Below are 19,785 nucleotides of genomic sequence, written 5' to 3'. Positions count from 1 at the left end.
ATAGGTCATTTTCCGATTATAAAATTATATAAAGTATTTTTGATAAGTTATACTGGTATATAGCGATTATATAGTGAATAAAAGTGCAATGATTTAAACTTATATTTGATGTCCAACAATAGGCTAAAATTTGCGGGTTTTCTTTTTCTTCATGAAATCGAGCTAGTTTGTATAATTGCTTTCTCCCAATATTGTTCTTCTATATGTCAATTTGTTTCGGTATTTTATTTTTGTTGCATTTAGATCCATAATGTTTCAATCATGAAGTTCAGTTTCTGGTGCACTGATGCTTGACAGTAGATTAAATCCCTCAGAGTTGGATTAAGAAATTTCCAAGGTGGGGGGGGGGGGTGGTGTTTCATGCGAATTTTTTTTAATGGCAGATGATTGGGGACACGCAACAATTTAACTGTGAGTGTAAGAGAGAGGGGAAGGGAGGATCGAAAAATGTTAAAAAGCAAAAAATAAATTTGAAACTGTGAGAGATTCTTGCGATTCTTAAAGAACGTGTTGTATTCACATAATAATCGAGCGATTTGAAATTATCTGGAAGACTGAAATAAAATTTTAGGAAAAACAAGAATTCACGGTAACGTTATATGATAGAAAATCATATGGTTTTTATAAATAAAAACAGGACGTATATACTTAATATATACTTAGTATATACGTCCCTGATAAAAAGAACCCTTGGTTTTTCACAAGTTATGAAATTTTTTGCAACATCTAACTTTTAATCTGTAAATAAAGAGTTCGACACTGGTTGGTGACTTTTATAAATGGTCAAAAAAAAAATCAGTAGGCCTTGTATATGTTCTCTCGGTGACATTGTTCAAATCGCAAAATGTCAAATACCACCTTCAGCTATCATCATTTTGTCATAGTGTTCTTTTTTTTTAAGTTCAACCCATGCTGATTTCACAGGATCATAAAGACTTACTTATTTGCACAAAATATAAATTGATATATTTCAGGTCATTCGGGTCTTTCAGGTCTTTAGTGATTCGGGTTTAAAAAATAAAGATGGCGGCCCCCACATTATCACACTCGGCAATGCAAGGTTCTTTAAAAAACCAAATTCGAGCCAAACAACAACAACAAAAGAAGAAAAAGAAAATGGTGTTATGTACTCCATATGTTAATCACAGGTAAATTGTTGGAGTTTTCGTTGTTATTTTCTAAAATTTTGTATAAAACGGGTGACATTTATGCATACGACTGTGTATTGGGACAGTGCAGTACTTTCCACGGGCACTTGGAGTTAATGGAAACTATATATATTGTATGTTCATGCACATACGTTACATTAACTTCCAAAGGGGCTTGGTTGTTGGATAGTGAATTTCCTCATTATTTGTTCCCGAAGAAAAAATTGATTAAAATTGGTAATCTTATGTGTATTTCTGTGTATTGCAATAAATAAATTCACTGAAACCTCTCGTTTCAGACATGTTAAAAACGTGTATTCAATGTACATTAAAAAAAGTACTTTTTTTTAATGTACATTGAATACATATATTGTATACTTATGATGCAGTGTATTATTACCGGTACATGTTAGATATAAGAAGGCTTAATTTTTTCAGAGTTAGTTTACCCGAAGAAACACAAGAAAAGATTTTACAAAAAATGGTTGAGTAAGTAATGTTCATGTATTTTTACTGATTTAAAACAAACAACACCTGTTCTGCTTCATTGACATAAAACTCATGTATCTATGTACGTGAATATATATATGTAACATACCACCATTTAATTATTTAAAACTACGATAATCATTGATAAATTCCCCTGTTGTTTTCTGTGTGATGAATTTTGATACATCTCCTGTGTTTAAGCATTCATTTGATCATGTTGATATTAATGTAAATGTGATATTACCGTATTTTAATTTCTTTTTGCACTTTTATTTTCAGAGCAATAAAACCTTTAGGCATAGCAGAAGAGAGAGAGGAGAGACGGAAACAGAAAATCCTAAACCAGCAAAGACTTCGGAAGGAAAGAAAGCTGAAACAGCAGAATCAAAAGACAGATCGTACAACTGTCAGTGAAAAGAATTTATCTGGTCAGGGGGGTAGGGGGCAAAGCTCAGAAGAAACAGAGAAGGGAGAGAGAGGACTAGAAAGTGAGGTTGATGGCCGCGAATTGTCCCAGGGGACCAAGTCTTCATCTGAGGGGCAGGGAGATGTTTGCAGTAAAATGAGCATAGCAAGGTAGTGATGTATAAAGATAGTCATTTCATTTTTCTTTATTTTATGAAGAATCAGATCCATTTATCTGTAAACATTGCATATGACGCAGTGCTGCATACATGTATTGTCAAAGGTGTTCAATCTGTATTTTTTGAGAACAATTTTTCGTGGATTTTGTTGAGTTGATTCTCAAATTAGAATGTTCATTGAAATGCAATATCTGATAACATGTGGTATTGATAGGATCATTTGACATTTCTATGAAATCTGTGATTTTTACTTAATCCAAGAATGTTGATGCCCTTGAATATTAATAAAATCATAGTATACTGCAAGTGCCGTATCTTTCATTGACATTACTCAATCTTATTAAAATTATATTTGGATATCCGCTTTTCTATGATACACTTTACTTGAATAGGATATTGTAGAGGAGCTGATATACAAGTTTTATTTTATTTGTTAACTACCGGTAATAGCTTTGTAAAATGGTGTCAAGCACTAGAATAAGCATATTTTCAGGTTGATATGTGATAGGAGATTAAAATTGCAATTTAACTGTTAAAAGCTTTTAGAAGTTGAGTCGTCAAAATTGATATTAAAATATTTTCTATGACTACAACCTAACAAATCAAAACAATTTGACATTTTAGATTTTTTTTCAAAATAAAATGCTATCAAATGTTAAACCATTCTAAACTAAATGTAACAAAATTTTAGGAGAAAAATCTGTTTTGGAATTAATGAAGTCATCAAAGGATTGGAGAAAGATCAAATGCGATTGGTTCTAGCCTGCCATTCCTGTAAGCCAGAGATGCTAACACAGCATATGATTAGCTTAGCTGCTACAAGGAATTGTCCTGCCACAATCATTTCCAATTTAAGCACAACACTCTGTCCCATACTAAAGATTTCTTCACTTATGGCCTTAGGAATAAAGGTGAGATGAATTTTCCCCAGAAATTCTCTAACAACAGTACTCAGTTCAAAACTAGAAAATTTAAAACAGTTAACATGTACAGTAGATTTAACTCGCAGTTTTCAAGTTCAAATACACTAGGGACTGTTGATTTTACAGATGAATTTTTCAAAGATTTTACCCCCCCCCCCCCCCCCCCCAAAAAAAAATTTATTCAGATTTTGCTTGTCATTTTCAAGTCTAGTGCATGCTAGCTTGCCATATCTCAAAAGAATAAAAATGCAAAATTTTCCCCAAAGATGTGGAGGACCTTTAAATAGAGTCTTACTCAATTTGTTTTATCTGCTTTAGAAATCAGAGACAGAAGAGACCAGCCCATTGGATGAAGCTGTTGAATTTGTGTCAGGTCTTATCCCAGAGCAAACTGTTCCTTGGATAGAGAAACTATCCAGTGAAAAAGGACCAATCACAGACCTTGATACAGGGAGTGGGAAGGAAGAAGATGTCTCATTAGCTGAATCAGCCTCAACTACGGTATCCAAGGATACCGAACCACTAAATACACAAAAGACTGCGCCAGATACAGATTATTCCAGATTTTATGTGTACAAGAATTCTGCCTCCAATTTGAAAAGTTTTGGAGCAGATTTCATCCCATTTTCAAATGAGAGTGCAACCAAAGTGGTGAAAATGATTCCAGATTTTGGACATAAAAGGAAACATGAAGCTGAGGTCAAAGATCTGGCTAAATTCAGGAAATATCAATCCACTGGGTACATGCCAGTGTTTGGGAATGAACAAAAAGTCAAAAAGTCCAAAAAAAGAAAACGAAACAAAAATAAATAAATGTGACTGAAATATTGTTTTCTTGATACTTTTAAATAGAGAGCTCTTGTTTCAGCTACATGTACTTGTAATTCAAAAGTTATTGAGTTATTCATATTGGAGAATGTGGAGCCGAACTGGCTGCTATAAATTAGAATAAGTAACTTGATCTCTTCAAGAAACTTTTCTCGTGAACGCCTCGCGCCTGTCCTTTAAAATTGAATAATGTTTAATAAAGTTCAACCAAACCTTGGTATGAGTATAAGCAAGCGATTTCACTGTAGAAAATGTTGAAGTTTTGCAAGTCTTGAAAATATTACCACTGATATTTTTTTTTTTATCCTTTTCCGGAATTTTCGATATTTGTAAAGCCATAAAGTGTTATTTAATGAATAAAAATTCCATGCATTATAGTTAGGAAATTTCGATAATTTGCTATATTTTCAATAACATGTATATAAAACTCTCTGTATCATATACATGTATATATCTTACATCTAGTCTATAAATGACTGCGACGATCTATCCTTTAGATAGTTCGTGGAGTGTGTGCTCACAATTTAGCTGCCTAAGTTTCGACTGATCTTATAATCCATTCAAATTTTATATCAAATTAAGGTCAGACGACACCTTCCTAAATTTTAGATAACTTTTTCCAGGAATTTGTTAATGGTTAACTACTACTTTGACAAACTTTCTTGCAAAAAATTAGGGTACCTTACCAGGCATTTCTGCAAAATACTAGAGTATGCAATTTCCCATATAATCTTCTTGAAAATACACTTGAATTGCTATGATATAAAAATAAATGCATCTACAGCACAGCGAAATTCACTATATTAGAACTATATCTCCGCCTGGGCGGGGCTTCGAACTCACGAACTCAAGAACCTATACGCTTCTGACAGTGAGCGGCCACGATTCCAACCACTCGGACATCTAGACATATAGCCAAGTCAAGTAAATTTTGATCATTTTTAAAGTAATTATAAAATTAGTATTTTTTATTGGAACTCTTTATTACGAGGAGATATACAAAAAAGATTCTCGAGGAACGTCTCGTCTGACCTTAAAGCACACAAAGACATCAATAAACGATTCCGGGGTAAATGTAAGACCAAATTATGATACTAGTATAGATGAGATATCATCTCGGTATGCTATCACATAAATTAAAACAGACACAGCTGAGAATTTTGATCTTTCAAAATATCTGAAGTCAGATTACTCTGCTCAAGTCAAGAAACATTTGTAAAAGCGTATGTTGTTTATTTAAGCCCTTGAGCAATTTATCGACCAAATGTCTCAGAAACCCTACACGCTGGTATTTTTCCTAATAGTACATAAAGTCTCGGTGCCACATCAACAACTAGTATTACTTTGACATCAAGACATGGCGCATGGAATGTTGGACCACTTTCAAAGCAAGGCTTAAATCGAAGTGTTCGTTCACATGGCTACACTGAGAACAATCTGGTAGAGAGTCACATGGGTAAAACTATTAATTGCAAGAAACCGGCAACGTTTTGCGGCACTTCCTCATCAATAGACTATAGAGCTCATTTTGAAGTTTGCTGTTGTATTAATCTATAGAAGTTTCGACAAAAGAGCTTATTCTTGGCAGCACCTTTAAGAGGACAAGCGCAGACTGTCCTCGGAAACAAGAAAACTGGTAAAGGCTAGGTTTGCACATCAGTTCTGTTAATCAAACCGAGTCGTACTTAGCAATGTTGAGGGGGAAAAAAGCCTAAAAGAGACAGAGACTTTACGAGAGCTCTAGAAGCATACGTCGCTCGACTCATCTTGCACGCCCTACGGCACAAAGGGATGTAACTGAAATGATTGCCAAAGATCAGTATATTGATTTGCTGTCAGATTTTGACATCCGACTACGTATTTAACAGTCTCGTCCCAAATCTCTGAATGATGCTGTTAGATTAGCAGTCGAAAAAGATATGTTCTGCAGAGCCGAGCGTCAACGTTGGCACATGTGTGTCGGATTTGCTCGAGTCGAGACGTGGTAGATACATGCAAATATGTCTTCTGAACATAGTAGCATTGGTGTGAAGGAAGAAATTATAAATTTTCGTCAGGGAATTCAACATGCAGTCCATGAGAGATCTGGAGAATAAAATATCAAAATTATATATAAATCGTATCTGCAAGTAAGGGATCAGCTAAGGCAAGTTAAATGATGCCGATGTAAAGCATGTACCATCGGTGGTTTCCCTTTCAATTACCATCTCTGCGGAAGGCGTGGGCATAAATTCAAAATTTGTTTTATGAGGTCAACCAAGAGCTGACTCAAAAGAATATGGTGTTCCGATGGGGCCACTTCGACCTTCGCACTTTTGCCTTTAGGTCGAGGTGCGAGAGTGCGAAATTGCGACGGCGAAAGTGCGAATGAGCGAAGATGCGACGGCGAAGCGCAAAGATGCGAAGGCGAAAGTGAGAAGTTGCGAAGGCGAAGAAGCGATACTACTATCGCTCCTTCGCACTCTCGCCTTCGCATCTTCGCCTTCGCCTTTTTATAATTGTCGAGCTCTTTATCGTTTAAAGACAATTTTAGCTGTATAAAAGGACATCTGAGGCAGACGATGAACTTTTTAAAATTTATTTTCAACAGCCTGCGCAGATCCATAACTTTTCTAGATCCATACATAAGCAAGGTCCGCATAGATCCATACATAAGAATGTCGCATAATGAAATTAGAATGTTACTGTGTTTGATCCACGGTAAACAGACAGCTAGTAAGTGATAGGAGTCTGGAAGTGCATATGTACACATTATGGCGGACATTGCATTTTATGTGGAGTATAAAATGATAAGGCATAGCCAGCACTGGTAAACATATATGTCACATATACACATTAAAATATTTATAAACATTCATAGTAAGCACAATAGCCTAGCGCATGCGTACCAATAATATCTTGGATTAATCGGGAAACCTTGGCGAGTACGGTGCCTGGATCAAATTCTATGTAATCGACTGAGACTTTCTGAATGCTATAAAAAAGGCGAAGGCGAAAGTGCGAGGTTGCGAAGGCGAGAGTGCGAAGGCGAAGGAGCGATAGTAGTATCGCTCCTTCGCCTTCGCACTTTCGCCATCGCATCTTCGCGCTTCGCCGTCGCATCTTCGCACTTTCGCTCCTTCGCCCTCGCACTTTCGCCTTCGCAACTTTCGCACTCGAAGTGGCCCCATCGGAACACCATAAAAGAAAGCTGTTAAATCTAAAGCAGGTGAACATTGCGAAACGCAGACTGATCAGGAACAAAGGCCATGATACAAAGTCTATTATCATACTTTCATGTTAAATACTGAAATCTGATTGGTTTAGACGCAGTAGATAATCCCTTCTATTACCCTCAGCGTTAGCAACACACTAAGCAACGGGTAACACAACGAATTGTTACATGCGCGTAAACTATGCGCGTACGGTTCGCCAAAGAATTCACGTCATTCATATATAAAAGTAGTAAAGTTTTCTTTAAAAGTAAGACCTTCAGTATAATAAAATAAATAGTGCCCGTTTAGGAGGGTAAGAGTTGAAATTGACACCCCTCGAAAGCCATTGTCAACCTCCGCTTCGCGTCGGTTGACAAGAGTTTTCTCGGGGTGTCAATTTCAACTCTTACCCTCCTAAACAGGCACTATTTAGGCCTATATAATACCGTCAGTGTTATGAACGCTACAGTCGGTACAGAATCTGCATGGTGTGTTTATCAAAGCGCATTCAGACATGGTTCGATCCATGCAATTTGCTAGTTCACACCGTTGCAACAGTCATTATCAATAAAACAAAATGTCCACGAATTATTGATTTTCTGTTACCATTGAAAAGGGGTTTAAAATTTATGACTAACGCGAGGTATTCAATTTGTCTGCAACGCCTTGGTGGATATAGGACCGACGACATCCAAAAATAAGCATTTAATATTTTATATAAATATGACAGAACTAACGCTCCATACCAAGGTATTATAAACGCTTGAACGGCGAGCAAAGACATTTGTTGTTGGATTACGATCTATCGGGAAGTAGAATAATGCTTAGAGTTTTAATTTAACTTGATGAGCTGTGGACCAGCTGTCTCTAATGTCTATGAGGAACTGTTGAGCCTTAATAAATCGGACGTAATTAGTTAGAAGGAAAGATGCATGTAGTGACAGTGTAAACTTGTTTTATGGTATGGAGGACAGTTCAATTCAACACATAATTAGCCACGGATCGCAATTTCTGTTCTTGAAATTGAAGGAGCGAGCAGAGAATGCTAGAGATGGACCGGGTTCAATTACTAGAGTCGGAAGAAAAGCAGCAAGATGAAGGGAATATTGATGACACTTTCGATTTCAAGTGGCGGTGCCTCGTAGCCCTGATTTCCATACTATTCTTTTTGATGTCGTTCGATTGTGACCTTGTTTTAGCCAGTGCGTATTTCGAGAGAGAAATGTACCATGAGTTCAGCTTGACAATATCCATTACCGTCACTGCTAGTTTGGTGATAGGGAGCTTGAGTACATTTTGGATCATTCAGAATTCCTCGACAAAGAAATCCCCACCAGGAATTAGATATGTTCTGTGTATTTTCACCAGGTTTCCAATGTCAGGATTGGCTAGGTAAGCTATTGTCTTTCCTCCAATGTTTATTTTATAAAAAAAACCAAAAAACCAGAAGTGGTTGTTATGACTACACCAATTTAATTTATGCATATGAACATTTGTGGGAAGGAACATTGTTTGAAAGAAACAAAAAAAACCTGAAAGGGGCTCTATTGTTTTGTTGTGTTTTTAGGGATATATACATGTACATGTAGTACACTGACATATCAAACTGGTCAGTGGTCAGTTATGTTGTATTAAAATGTAGACTATCACCAAATTCCTATTTTTCGTTGGTTTAAGATTGGTAGGTTGTATCGTCATCCGGCATTTTAATTGACTACCTCGGAATTCAGTAGTTATAAATATATTTTCTGATCGGCATTATTTTTTTTATGCTGAAAATTTATAAAAATTGTGTTCTGGGACGATTACCCAACATTACTGACACTTCGAAAATGGAGAAAATGATTCGGAAGTGGGGAAACAATGCCTTGTTGAAATGTCTCTGTAAATATTGTTTCCGGGAAATTATTTTCAAAAACAAAATGAATGCTTTTAAAATAACTCACAAAATGTACTTTCAATATACATATAGTATAAAATTTAAATGGAACAGCTTTGCAAAATATCAAAGTAACAGTCTGACGTGACCCAGAATTGGCGACTTCACTGTATTAGAACTTGCATTGTGAATTAAAATAAAATATTCTACAACAAGTCAAACTTTAGACAATTTATTTCGTTTAAGTTTGTGTATAATTTATTATGTTTATTGGTTATTTATAAAGCCTTTTCTTACGTGAAAGCCATATCCATCGAATTTAGTAGGAATATCCGGCGTTTTTCTAGATCCTTTTTTTATATATAATTTTGATATTTGAAAGTTTAACTTGCCAGGATATTTTTCGTGTAAGTAAAATATCAAAATCGTTAAAACAAAGCCAGGAAAAACGTCAGATAATTCGGACTTCTTATGTCTTGTAGTTATTTTCTAATATGCTGAATGTAAAACTTATTCGTTACTGTAAGCATGGAACATGTAATATAAATCTTAACCTCATTTTCCATCTTAATTATAAGTGCACTTGTAAGTATTTCATTGCAATTACACGTTTTAGAGAGTTAGAGATTTTTTTTTCAAGTATGTAATTTCATACGTTGAATTCTAGAGATGCAGACGTATTAAGCCGATGGATTATCAAGAGAGGTGACGGCCACCAAGGGAAGTTTTTACAGATTAACAGGGAAGCAAGAACTCTTAGGCTGTATGATGCACTAATAGGAAACGCGGCACAGTTTTTGTTGCAGGGATATTTTTACATTACCAAATTTAAGGAAATTGACGCATATTTAAGTAAGTATTATGGCAAACAAACTCTTGCCTTTTCTTGTAATTTCTGAGCCTTTGTTTACCCGGGGTTTTTTTTGTGATATCTTAAAAGTACACAAAAAGAAATCAAAGTACTGAAAGTACTGTTAGACGGTGGCGCCGTTTGAAAGTGGTATATTACATGTATGATAATTATTGTTGTCGAAAATCCAAAGCCAGTATCTCATACATGTACTAATACTTAACGCTTACTCGCACAACTGGTCGTGAGTTTCCTACATGGATAATTCTGTGGAAATCGTAGTTGTGATCACAATCCACACCTTACAATTGTTGTGTCTCTTTATCGTCATCTTTTGGGGGAAACCCAAAGAATTATCACAGTAACCTTTGTAGTATAGAAGTTTGTATCTATATGTTTGTATCTATATCAGTTGACATTAAAATTCCGTTTTCGGTAATACATGTACTACATGTATGTATTTTTATTGCCCCAGAATGACTCATTAAAAGGTGGGTTGCCACCACATATTGAATGAATAAATCAAATCCAAAGCGATTTCATCACAGTGCGCCCAACTATTTGATTGTGTAAAGAAGGGGATTTTTGGGGTTTCCCCCCTTTTTACCTCTGGGTTGACTCCGTAAAGGGAAACAACTTTTGAAAAAGTGTAGATTGGATATGATAAATGGATAAAATACTTATCGGTTTTTACTAATTATTTGGTAGACATGTAGTATGTTTATTGTCCCTCTCGACAGCATTTTCGTCAATTTCTTCGCGGGGAAAAAGTTGCAGTCTCGTGGACCATCACACTTGCTTTTGTCCTCATAGTCAGTTCATACATTTAGGTGTAAAGAAAACGGAATAGTTTACAAGAATCTGTTTGATAAACCTGCTATTGCTTTTGGAATGCACGTCATCATGAAACAGAAGAGTCAATCAATATTTTATTTTCGACTTTAGTGGATTATTTCCAATAAAATTTGAAAAAATATATCATACAATATTCAGTCGCGGCAGTTTCATTATTCAACGTTTTAAAGTACATTTGTCCTATTGTATTTAGCTATAGATTAATTCAAATCATTTGAATGGATTTGGGAAAGTCACATGTATATTTTATCGCTTCTCAGTACACTTTAACACGCATAATTTACTTGCTACATTAAACTCTTCTAGTAAACTTACAACAAATATTGATTAATTATTCAAAATTTGTTCTAAAAAAAACCCAAACAAACAAAATCCAAGTTGAACGCATGTTTTTCTGACCGTACAGCTGTGTATATAAATTTCAATTTATTCTTTGCATGTACTATATACACCACTGGTATATCTAGGGTTCGCAAATCCCGGCAATATTTCCGGAAAGCTATAGTTCTGTAACTCAGCAGAAAACTACAGTCATCTATGAAGCACAATTTTTGCCTTCATGTTTCATTATTTATCGCAAATATAGCATGGATGTATACGCTACGGCTGATGTAGCATTTCGTTGAGTGATGACACTTTTCTAACCGTTGTGTATTTCGATTGCGACTCGCAACAAACTGGCGCATTTATATATTAGGCCTACCTATTATGGAAACAAATGTCGAAGAAAGGTCATAATAGAGTTGTACTCGCGAGATAAAAATTATTTGAGAACAAAAGGGGCGATATTTACGTACATGTGTAATAATGTTATCTGTTAGTGAAAAAATCCCCCCAAAACCAAAGAAAAGGTTCTCAAATAGCAGAGACGTCGACGGGCGCATATGGATTAAAGTAACAGATTGTACTTCGCTCATCAAATTGCGTTATTCAGTTTATTGTGAAAAAATTTGGCAGAAACTGTTTAGTGAACAAAATTATTATATCTTACATTACGGTTCACAATGTACCATAAATGTATAATTATGGAATATTGCTTAAGTTGAATCGATTATTTAGAGATACAGGAGCTGACACGCCGTGAAATCCATAAGACGTTTTACAGCATATGTCTTTAATCCCTTATTTGCTTACAAAAAATCTGAACTGAAAATCTTTGAAACATCGTAAAATGTGGTTTGTTTATACATGTAAAATTGTAAAATGGCGACTCGATTTGCACATGACTTTTACAATCCGAGGTCGATCGATTAGCGTGTTTGAGAGAAAGTCAGTAGCAAGTAAAGCGTCAAATTCAGTAGTAAATATTGTCTGATGAATATTGAGGTTCCTGTAATAAAATTAATGTTCTTACATACTGAGTGGGTTACAATATAAGGTTCATGTAAATCACAGGTCAGTCCAAAATTAAACACATTTGTATCGTAAATTTCAAGTTTTTTGTATGTTTAAAAACACATGCACACTTGTAGAAGAAAGTGTGCCATTGATTGGTTGAAGTTCAATAAAATGTAATTAATGTAATATTCATTGTCAGTATCTGTTTTGAATTCTTTGGAATAAGCTACAACATTCTGCCTCAACTAAAATTAATGCGTTGAAAAATTGCTGAAATAATATGAAATGGCAAACCTGTTTAAATAGTGTGTTTCTGACAATGGTTTACATCATAAAAAAACAAGAAGCGATTATTGTGAGATCTCTTAGAAGTGATCGCAGTGATATAGTTTATGCAGCCCTGATACAGAGTTTAACGTCACAACTGGCAGTTGGTGCATAAATTATCGATACCGCGTAAGCAGACAGGGTAACGGCCAATTTAAAATAAAACACAATTTCCTAAATTATTTAAATATATGTACAAAACAATTAGCAGCTATTATGCTTAAAATATCTGATAAGATTAAAATTAGTTCTCGTACTGAAATCGACACATAGATAAAACATTGAATACCGAACAGAGTTATCGTTCCTTATCCGCTAGAGTCCCCGTGAGAAATACTCTTCCGGTCAGGACGGTAGCAATAGACCGTGGCTATTTATAGCCACCGTCTAAAAAGAAAACAAATTGTGTTTTACCTGATGTCGCAAAAAAAAAAAATTATCAAAATTGATTCCTTTTATTTAGCGTCGTCTTAATCATAAAAATTATTATTATTATATTATAAAAAATATAGCGTTATGCAAAGAGAAAAATGATTGTGTTATTTATAACCGTTACGTTTAAAGTCAACAATTTTGGGGAAACAACTTTTATTTTTATTTTTCTTTAATTTTAGATTTCCTGTACTGCATGTCCGTCATTTCGTCCTTTGTTATTGTTGTCTGGTCTGTGACAACTTATACCTCATCGTCCGACAGAGACCGTGCACTAGCCGCTGTACCTGACAACAACAAAGGCGACAGCAACACAACAAAGGGTCTCGCCACCACGCTACTGGACATCTTCAGCAACCGAACCTTTCTCATCTTGTTTCTCCTTAGCAATGTGATCTTTGTAGCCACCTTTCTGGTTTTTAGTTGGACCACAAGTCACAATTATCATTATAATTAAATTTTTAGATATTTTTTACAAATACAATGAACTACAATGTAGTATTATAATTATATTTTTTTACGGATGAGTGTCTCGATGTTTTCTACATAAATAGATGTGTAATCTGTACATTATATGCTAAAAAATCGAAAAGGGCCTGGTGCTGCAAATAAAATGTTTCATGTCATATTGGGAAATTTGTTTTTCTTTTTCCATTTTATTGAGATTATGATACCCTTTACACATGTAAATAGGGGAGTATCTCATCTTTGCTGAAGTGTATCGAGTAATAAGTATTTCTTAGTACCTTTAAAGACGAGCTTTACCCTTTTTTTAAAGCGATAGAATTTAGTAAATATTCCCGATTTCCACCATTGAATTTATGGATGAATTCAAACATTATTCCGAAACAATATAACACAGTTATGACCATCGAATGCACGATTGTACAACAGTCGAATTATAAAGATCTAGACGATATTGAAAAATAATAAAAAATGAAAACCATGCAGGTGAAATGTTTAAGTATAATTATCCCTTTAAGCGAATCTATATCATGGCCAATACAATGTTCTGTGCCACGTCAGTCGTGCTATTCACCTGAAACTTTCAAGCCAGTGACATTGTTTATTTCATAATGTATTCATCCTGATTTGACCATTTTGAAAATTCCTGAAAAATTCTAACACTTCTTTCCTTATGTAAAATAATCGTATAACTTGTCATATCACGTTAGCATTGGGCAAGTCATGTGATGGTTTTCTACTGCAATGATAGCTATAGTACGTCCCAAGATATTTATGCCGCACATTTTCTTAAATTGTTCTTTATTTTTATAAATTTCTCAGGGTTCAAACTATGTTCATTCAAAAATATGAACAAATCCCAAGATTTTCCCTTTGTTACGCCCCCTCTAGCTTGTCAGGTTTCAATACACGTCTAAAAACAAAAAGTCTACGAGAATTTTACATTGCAAAAGAGATGAAGGTACCCGGATGATAACGTTGAAAAATTGTGCGAGGTATTCCGAGTGACTTCTGAATGGAGAAATTCAAAAGATGTAAAGTTAACACTCTCCTTTGTAAATCTCCCTAAGAAGTCGGTTTTCGTTTCTGTGATTTTTTTAAATGAAAAAACGATAGAACTATTTTAACAAGACCTTGGACTTTCAGTTGGACGTAGAGCTCTATCTATTTAAGGTAAGGTTTGCGGTTACAGGGAGATAACTCACACATTTTCTTTGTGACGTAACATCAACTACCCTTTATTTCAGTTATGACGTCAAAATTTATATGACGTCATAATTGATTTCAGTTTTTTTTTCTTTCGCGGGCTTTTTTAGTATCAATGAAAAAATAAGAGGACACAAGCATTTTATCAATTTCTACGAAAACGAAATCCGCATCATATGGTTTTGAATAGTGCTTTAGAAACATCAGATTACACATATTCTAAGATACGTTTTTCCTGAAATCGGTGGACTTGGAAAGGTTTCAAATAAGATGTTTTTGTTTACATAATAGTAGTCCAAAAATTAAGACTGTTGTTGCATTTTATTCTATTTTTAGATAGTTCATCAGAAATTAATAAAAGTGAATCATGATATTAATAGTGATATTATTTTCGAACATTTTAAGCATAAATAACCCCCATAATAGTCACATATAAAATGTACATATTTTCACGAAATTGTTTACATTTCATCAAAATGAAAATTGGAAATCATGAACTTTGACCTTTTGTAGTTATAAAACGGGACGGGCAAAATTCATTTGAATTTCATGAGAAAAAGACTTTTATATAGTGAACAAAATGGTATGTAACTTTGGTACAACCTCTAAAAAATGCAAGCCGCAAACCTTACCTTAATGCGTCAAAACACGTTAAATATGACGCGGTTTCAAGCGAAATATGCACAGATTGCTCAAAAGCCTGACAAATCTTGTTGATTTAAAAAAGCCATGGCTAAATGACTAACAATGAAATAGACAGGCCTACGTCACACTGCTGTTTGACGCATCTATCCAAAGTCAAAATTCTTGTTAAAACTTTTCTAATGTGTCAATGAAGATGTCTTGGATATTTTCCCTTTCATCGATTTCAATTGCACTTCTCTCACAGGTATGTGTATTTTTAGTCCATATGTGCAGCATAAATATCTTGGGACAGACTATACCCTCATAGCTCGTTTGAATCATATCAAAGAATTTTTAAAAGCTTTTATTGTTTATATTTACATTTTTCTTGTAATAAATTCAGCAACTGATCGTAAGGAGTAGCTGAAACTTAATCATTGTTACATGCAACGTACACCATTTAGATATATAGCTACACATTTTGTGAAGCGCGTTAAAAAAATAATTAGTATGGATTATATGATTGATATATTCAGGATATAATTTTTTTTTGGTGGATAGGAATGTTCTACAAAGTTTAATCAATAAAATATGCATTTACAATATAAAAAAAAAATTGAGAGAGAGAGAGAGAGAGAGAGAGAGAGAAGGGGAGAGAGTACTCGTTTTAAACTGCTGTAATATCCATTGTTTAACTCGTGATGACTTTAATTCTAGCATAGTTGCAAGTATTTTTCACATCGTTCATTGGTGTCTTCATAGTTCGAGGGTTATTAGAAAAGTTCGCGGACAAAGTAAATTGCGACAAAATTACTGTGTATTTTGTATGATGGCGTATGTTTTAAATAAGGAAGAAGAAATCATTCTTTGAGTATTATGAGGTGATAATTTTGGTCGGGGCGTGATTAAATCCAATAAAGCCCGAATGGCTTTATGATAGATTTGATCACACTCCGACCGAAATTATCATCTCATAATATTCAAAGAATGATTCCTTATTACTTATATTTATATAATTTTAAGCCATTGTACGATTATATATTTAAATATCAATAAGCAAACCCCGCTGGCGCCTCAATTTGGCGTCATTTGTATTATGGGTTATATAGTACAAAATCGATACGTAGTGTTATCACAGGCAAAGACACTGGAAAATGTAAATATTAAATGGCTGTCAATTGAAAAAAATTATGCAAAAATTCATATGAATTGGAATTTTTTAAAAATGATACAGCAGTTATTACTTTGCATGAATTAAATTTTACGGAGCACCATTTCATATTTCCACGACGTCAGATGACGTCAAATAACTGCAAGTGAAGCCTGTTACTCTTTTTCAAACTAAACACCTTTCAGGTTCACACACTTTTAAAGTCATTTAACCCATTTATAAAATGCACGTTCATACCATTATTTGTCAAGTTTTTGTATAATGTCTTTTGTGGCATATCGTAGATCATTTAAGTCCAAAATTCTCTGTCCACGCAGTTTCGACTTCTGATTTAAGGGGAAAAGCGAAATCCATAGATGCAAGATCCGGGCTGTATGGGGGTTGGGGTGCTGCAAGAACTCTAATATCAGTCCTTCCATCTTTAAACGCCTGTGATTCTAAGTGTAACCCTTTGTTTAAAAAATAGCAGCATCTAAGATCCTTTTGGACTCCATCGGAAATTTTCCTGCGTGCACACAAAATTAAATGAAGGCCCGGTGCTCCAAGATGTCCGTTGATGTCAACGTTTTTTACTCATTTTTGGAGCGTTGTTCGTACCAATTCGGCGATAAAAAGGCCATAAATTTTTCAATTTAATTGAAACTCTCAGCAAATGACCTTCATAAGTCACTTTGATGTCATATGAAATATCGTTCATTTTTCTGCGCTCCAACGGTACATTTTCTTAATATTTAAACAAATGCGTACAAAATATAAAAAATAAAAATCTGACATGCTCCGTGAGGCATATCATATCAAAATAATCAAGCTGTATATTTTTTACGGTGCATTTAAAACATACAAATCTTTACATATTTCATCGAAAATACGTCAAGTTTAAATCTGAAAAGTTTCGCTGTTATCATGCAAATAGCCCGCTCACAATCGATCTTGTCCGCGAACTTTTTCTAACAACCCTCGTACTTTTGTGGTTGATTTATGTCGCGGTGGGGATTATTCTTTGATCGATCAAAACTAAAAATGGATGATTTTGGCCATTTATATAGTCTTTATTTACTTTCTTACAAGAGAAGCTCTGTATAAAAAAGATAATAGAAAATTTTAAAGCAAAAATATTTGTGGGGTTTTCTTTACAGCATATGCAAATATTTATTTATTACCAAAATGTTACCGTATATTTAAAACATTAAGGCAGATCTGATGGTTGATTAGTTTACCATACAGCATTTATGACATTTAAAGGACAAAAACCCCGGTCTTGCACGGACTGACCTCAGCCCCCCCCCACCACCACCACCACCAAAATTATCAAATCACTCACAAAATTCTCAACTCAAATCCTTAAAAGAACAGTGCATAAACTTGAGGTAAAAACTCAGACTTGAGGCTGACTATTGACTTGAGGAAAGTTGGTGGTGGCGGGGCCAGACTGCTAAGAAGTGTTGTTACTATGGTAACCTTCGCATCTATGGAAAATTGGCTGCTCTTTATGTGTTACGTTCTAATCGACAAGAAGAAGAATTTACCTCATATGAATCATAATTAAGCGATGAAAGTTGAATATGGCAGTTTGTTCAACTAAAGTCAGTAAGATAAGTTTATGATAAAGAATTCATCCTTACATCAGTATTTTTTTTAGATAATGCACTAATTCTCGCTTCTTGAAGCTAACAATGAAGGCCATGGAAATTGGATACTCTTTAAAAATAATTTATGATTTCATAGTAAATGTTATTTTGTAATATTTACATCTACCGAGTATGATTCCATCTACATGTATTTCTTACGGAAACTTATAGTTGATTCACAGCTCTATAGAAACAGCCAGACTGAAATCTACACGCCCCGTTTATCGTTTGTTTGAAAACTACAGCAACCTATAAGAAAAATCACGGACTGTACGAAATAATCATGATGATGTCAGACTGAAATTCCCATAGGAGACGATTAATTTGACTGTTTCTTTTAACTAACGTACTGTCCTTTACAAAAATTTAGATTACTGAAAATCAAAAAGTTGTCATGTACAAATTTTGATTTTCAGTAATCTAAATTTTTGTAAAGGACAGTACTGATGTAGGTTCAGTGTAATTTAGTGAAGTTTACTTTCTTTATATAATTGATGATTCATGCGCAATCGCGGCTTATGTATCTTTTTCTGCAATGTCACCAACTTCATATCCTGCATGAATCATCAAAGAAAGCATTTTATTGTTTAAATAAATCACTTGGTAAACACAAAGATACATTATCTTTTTCTTTCTGAAAATTTATAAAAATTATTCATAACTTACCGTACACATTTATTTATTTCTCTAACTTTTCTGAAGAGCATATAATTAAGAGTTTAAAAAATCAGTTTATTAGCAAATATTTCCCGATAGTTTCAAATTTGGAAAAATAAAAATTATAAAAGCCCGAGCGGTTTTTGAAAACATGGATTACAGATTCGGTGTAAACGCTCTAAGCCATTGTGTTACGCTGTTAGGTAACAACATTGGAAAAGAAAATATTTACAAATTTATACGATTGATTTTATTGTTTAATTCGAAAGCACGTTACAACTTGGAGATGCCTCATACCACCTATACAAGCGCATGAATGTAAACTTCTGTATTCAGTACATAAAAACGAATCCATCTATCATTATGATAACGATATTGTAGTCGAGTTTTTAAGTGCAGAGTCATTTCATTTAGAATTACCTATACAAAAATGGAAACTTGTTTTTTTTTTCGATGGAGCTTTTGTCATATTTGTACAGTTTTTGTTGTTTTTAAAAAGAAAATACATTGGCAAAACAAATCTTAGGATAAAATTTATCTGGTCTGAGCAATATTCGTGCCCCCCCTTTTTTTTTTAATTTGAGAGTATTATTTTGTTTATATAAAGTAGTATAATTTGAGTTTTTGAAATAGAGAACATGTCATTTTAATTCAGGAAAAAATCTTAAAAGATAAACAAAAATCGCTTTTATTTACCTAAGTCTTTGCATAAAAATTAAATTTTAAGATTACTTAATCTTGGTCTAAATCGAATCTAATCTGATAGTCGAAATACTTGAATTGGTCTGTAATTATTTACGATTTATTTATCATCAAACTGCAGATCACTTCAACTACCCCAAAGGTTTGTTTTGTTAAGTAAGGTTATCTTTCTTTGAATGCATTTTATTCAGCACAGGGGATATATAGCAAGGGAGCATACCTTGCATTCCTTCTTTAATTCACGTCATTCTAAAAGAGTTTAGATAATACTTATAATTATGTATTTTTATATAATTTTTGTGTAATAACTAAACAAATAGTAAAATGTTTTTTACATGAATAATAAAAAAGCAATATTTTATCATAGAAATAAAACCCCCTGTTGAGTACATGTAGATACATGTAATTGGGACTCATATCTTTGCTAGCCAAGGTTCTGCGATCCGCTCCTCTCGGCGGGTCGCACCCCAGTAAAATTGGATAGC

General features: G+C 34.1%; 1 protein-coding gene and 1 long non-coding RNA gene across 2 annotated transcripts; both read left to right on the top strand.

Moving 5' to 3' along the window:
- Positions 1–987: 987 nt before the first annotated feature.
- LOC105335860 (ribonuclease P protein subunit p38) lies at positions 988–3,969 on the top strand. Its single transcript, XM_034474734.2, has 5 exons — positions 988–1,148; positions 1,587–1,637; positions 1,917–2,213; positions 2,913–3,132; positions 3,463–3,969. The coding sequence occupies exons 1-5, from the start codon at positions 1,024–1,026 to the stop codon at positions 3,955–3,957; spliced, it is 1,188 nt and encodes a 395-aa protein (XP_034330625.2). The 5' UTR covers positions 988–1,023; the 3' UTR covers positions 3,958–3,969.
- A 3,920-nt stretch (positions 3,970–7,889) lies between these two features.
- LOC105335859 (uncharacterized) lies at positions 7,890–13,396 on the top strand. Its single transcript, XR_010708236.1, has 3 exons — positions 7,890–8,558; positions 9,713–9,897; positions 13,030–13,396. It is a non-coding gene; the product is annotated as an uncharacterized lncRNA (long non-coding RNA).
- The last annotated feature ends 6,389 nt before the right edge of the window (positions 13,397–19,785 follow it).

The sequence above is a fragment of the Magallana gigas genome, chromosome 8 (assembly GCF_963853765.1).
Source record: "Magallana gigas chromosome 8, xbMagGiga1.1, whole genome shotgun sequence".
In the NCBI taxonomy this organism is placed as follows: domain Eukaryota; kingdom Metazoa; phylum Mollusca; class Bivalvia; order Ostreida; family Ostreidae; genus Magallana; species Magallana gigas.
The sequence above is the reverse complement of the archived record's forward strand: the minus strand, read 5'-3'. Positions and strand labels throughout refer to the sequence as shown.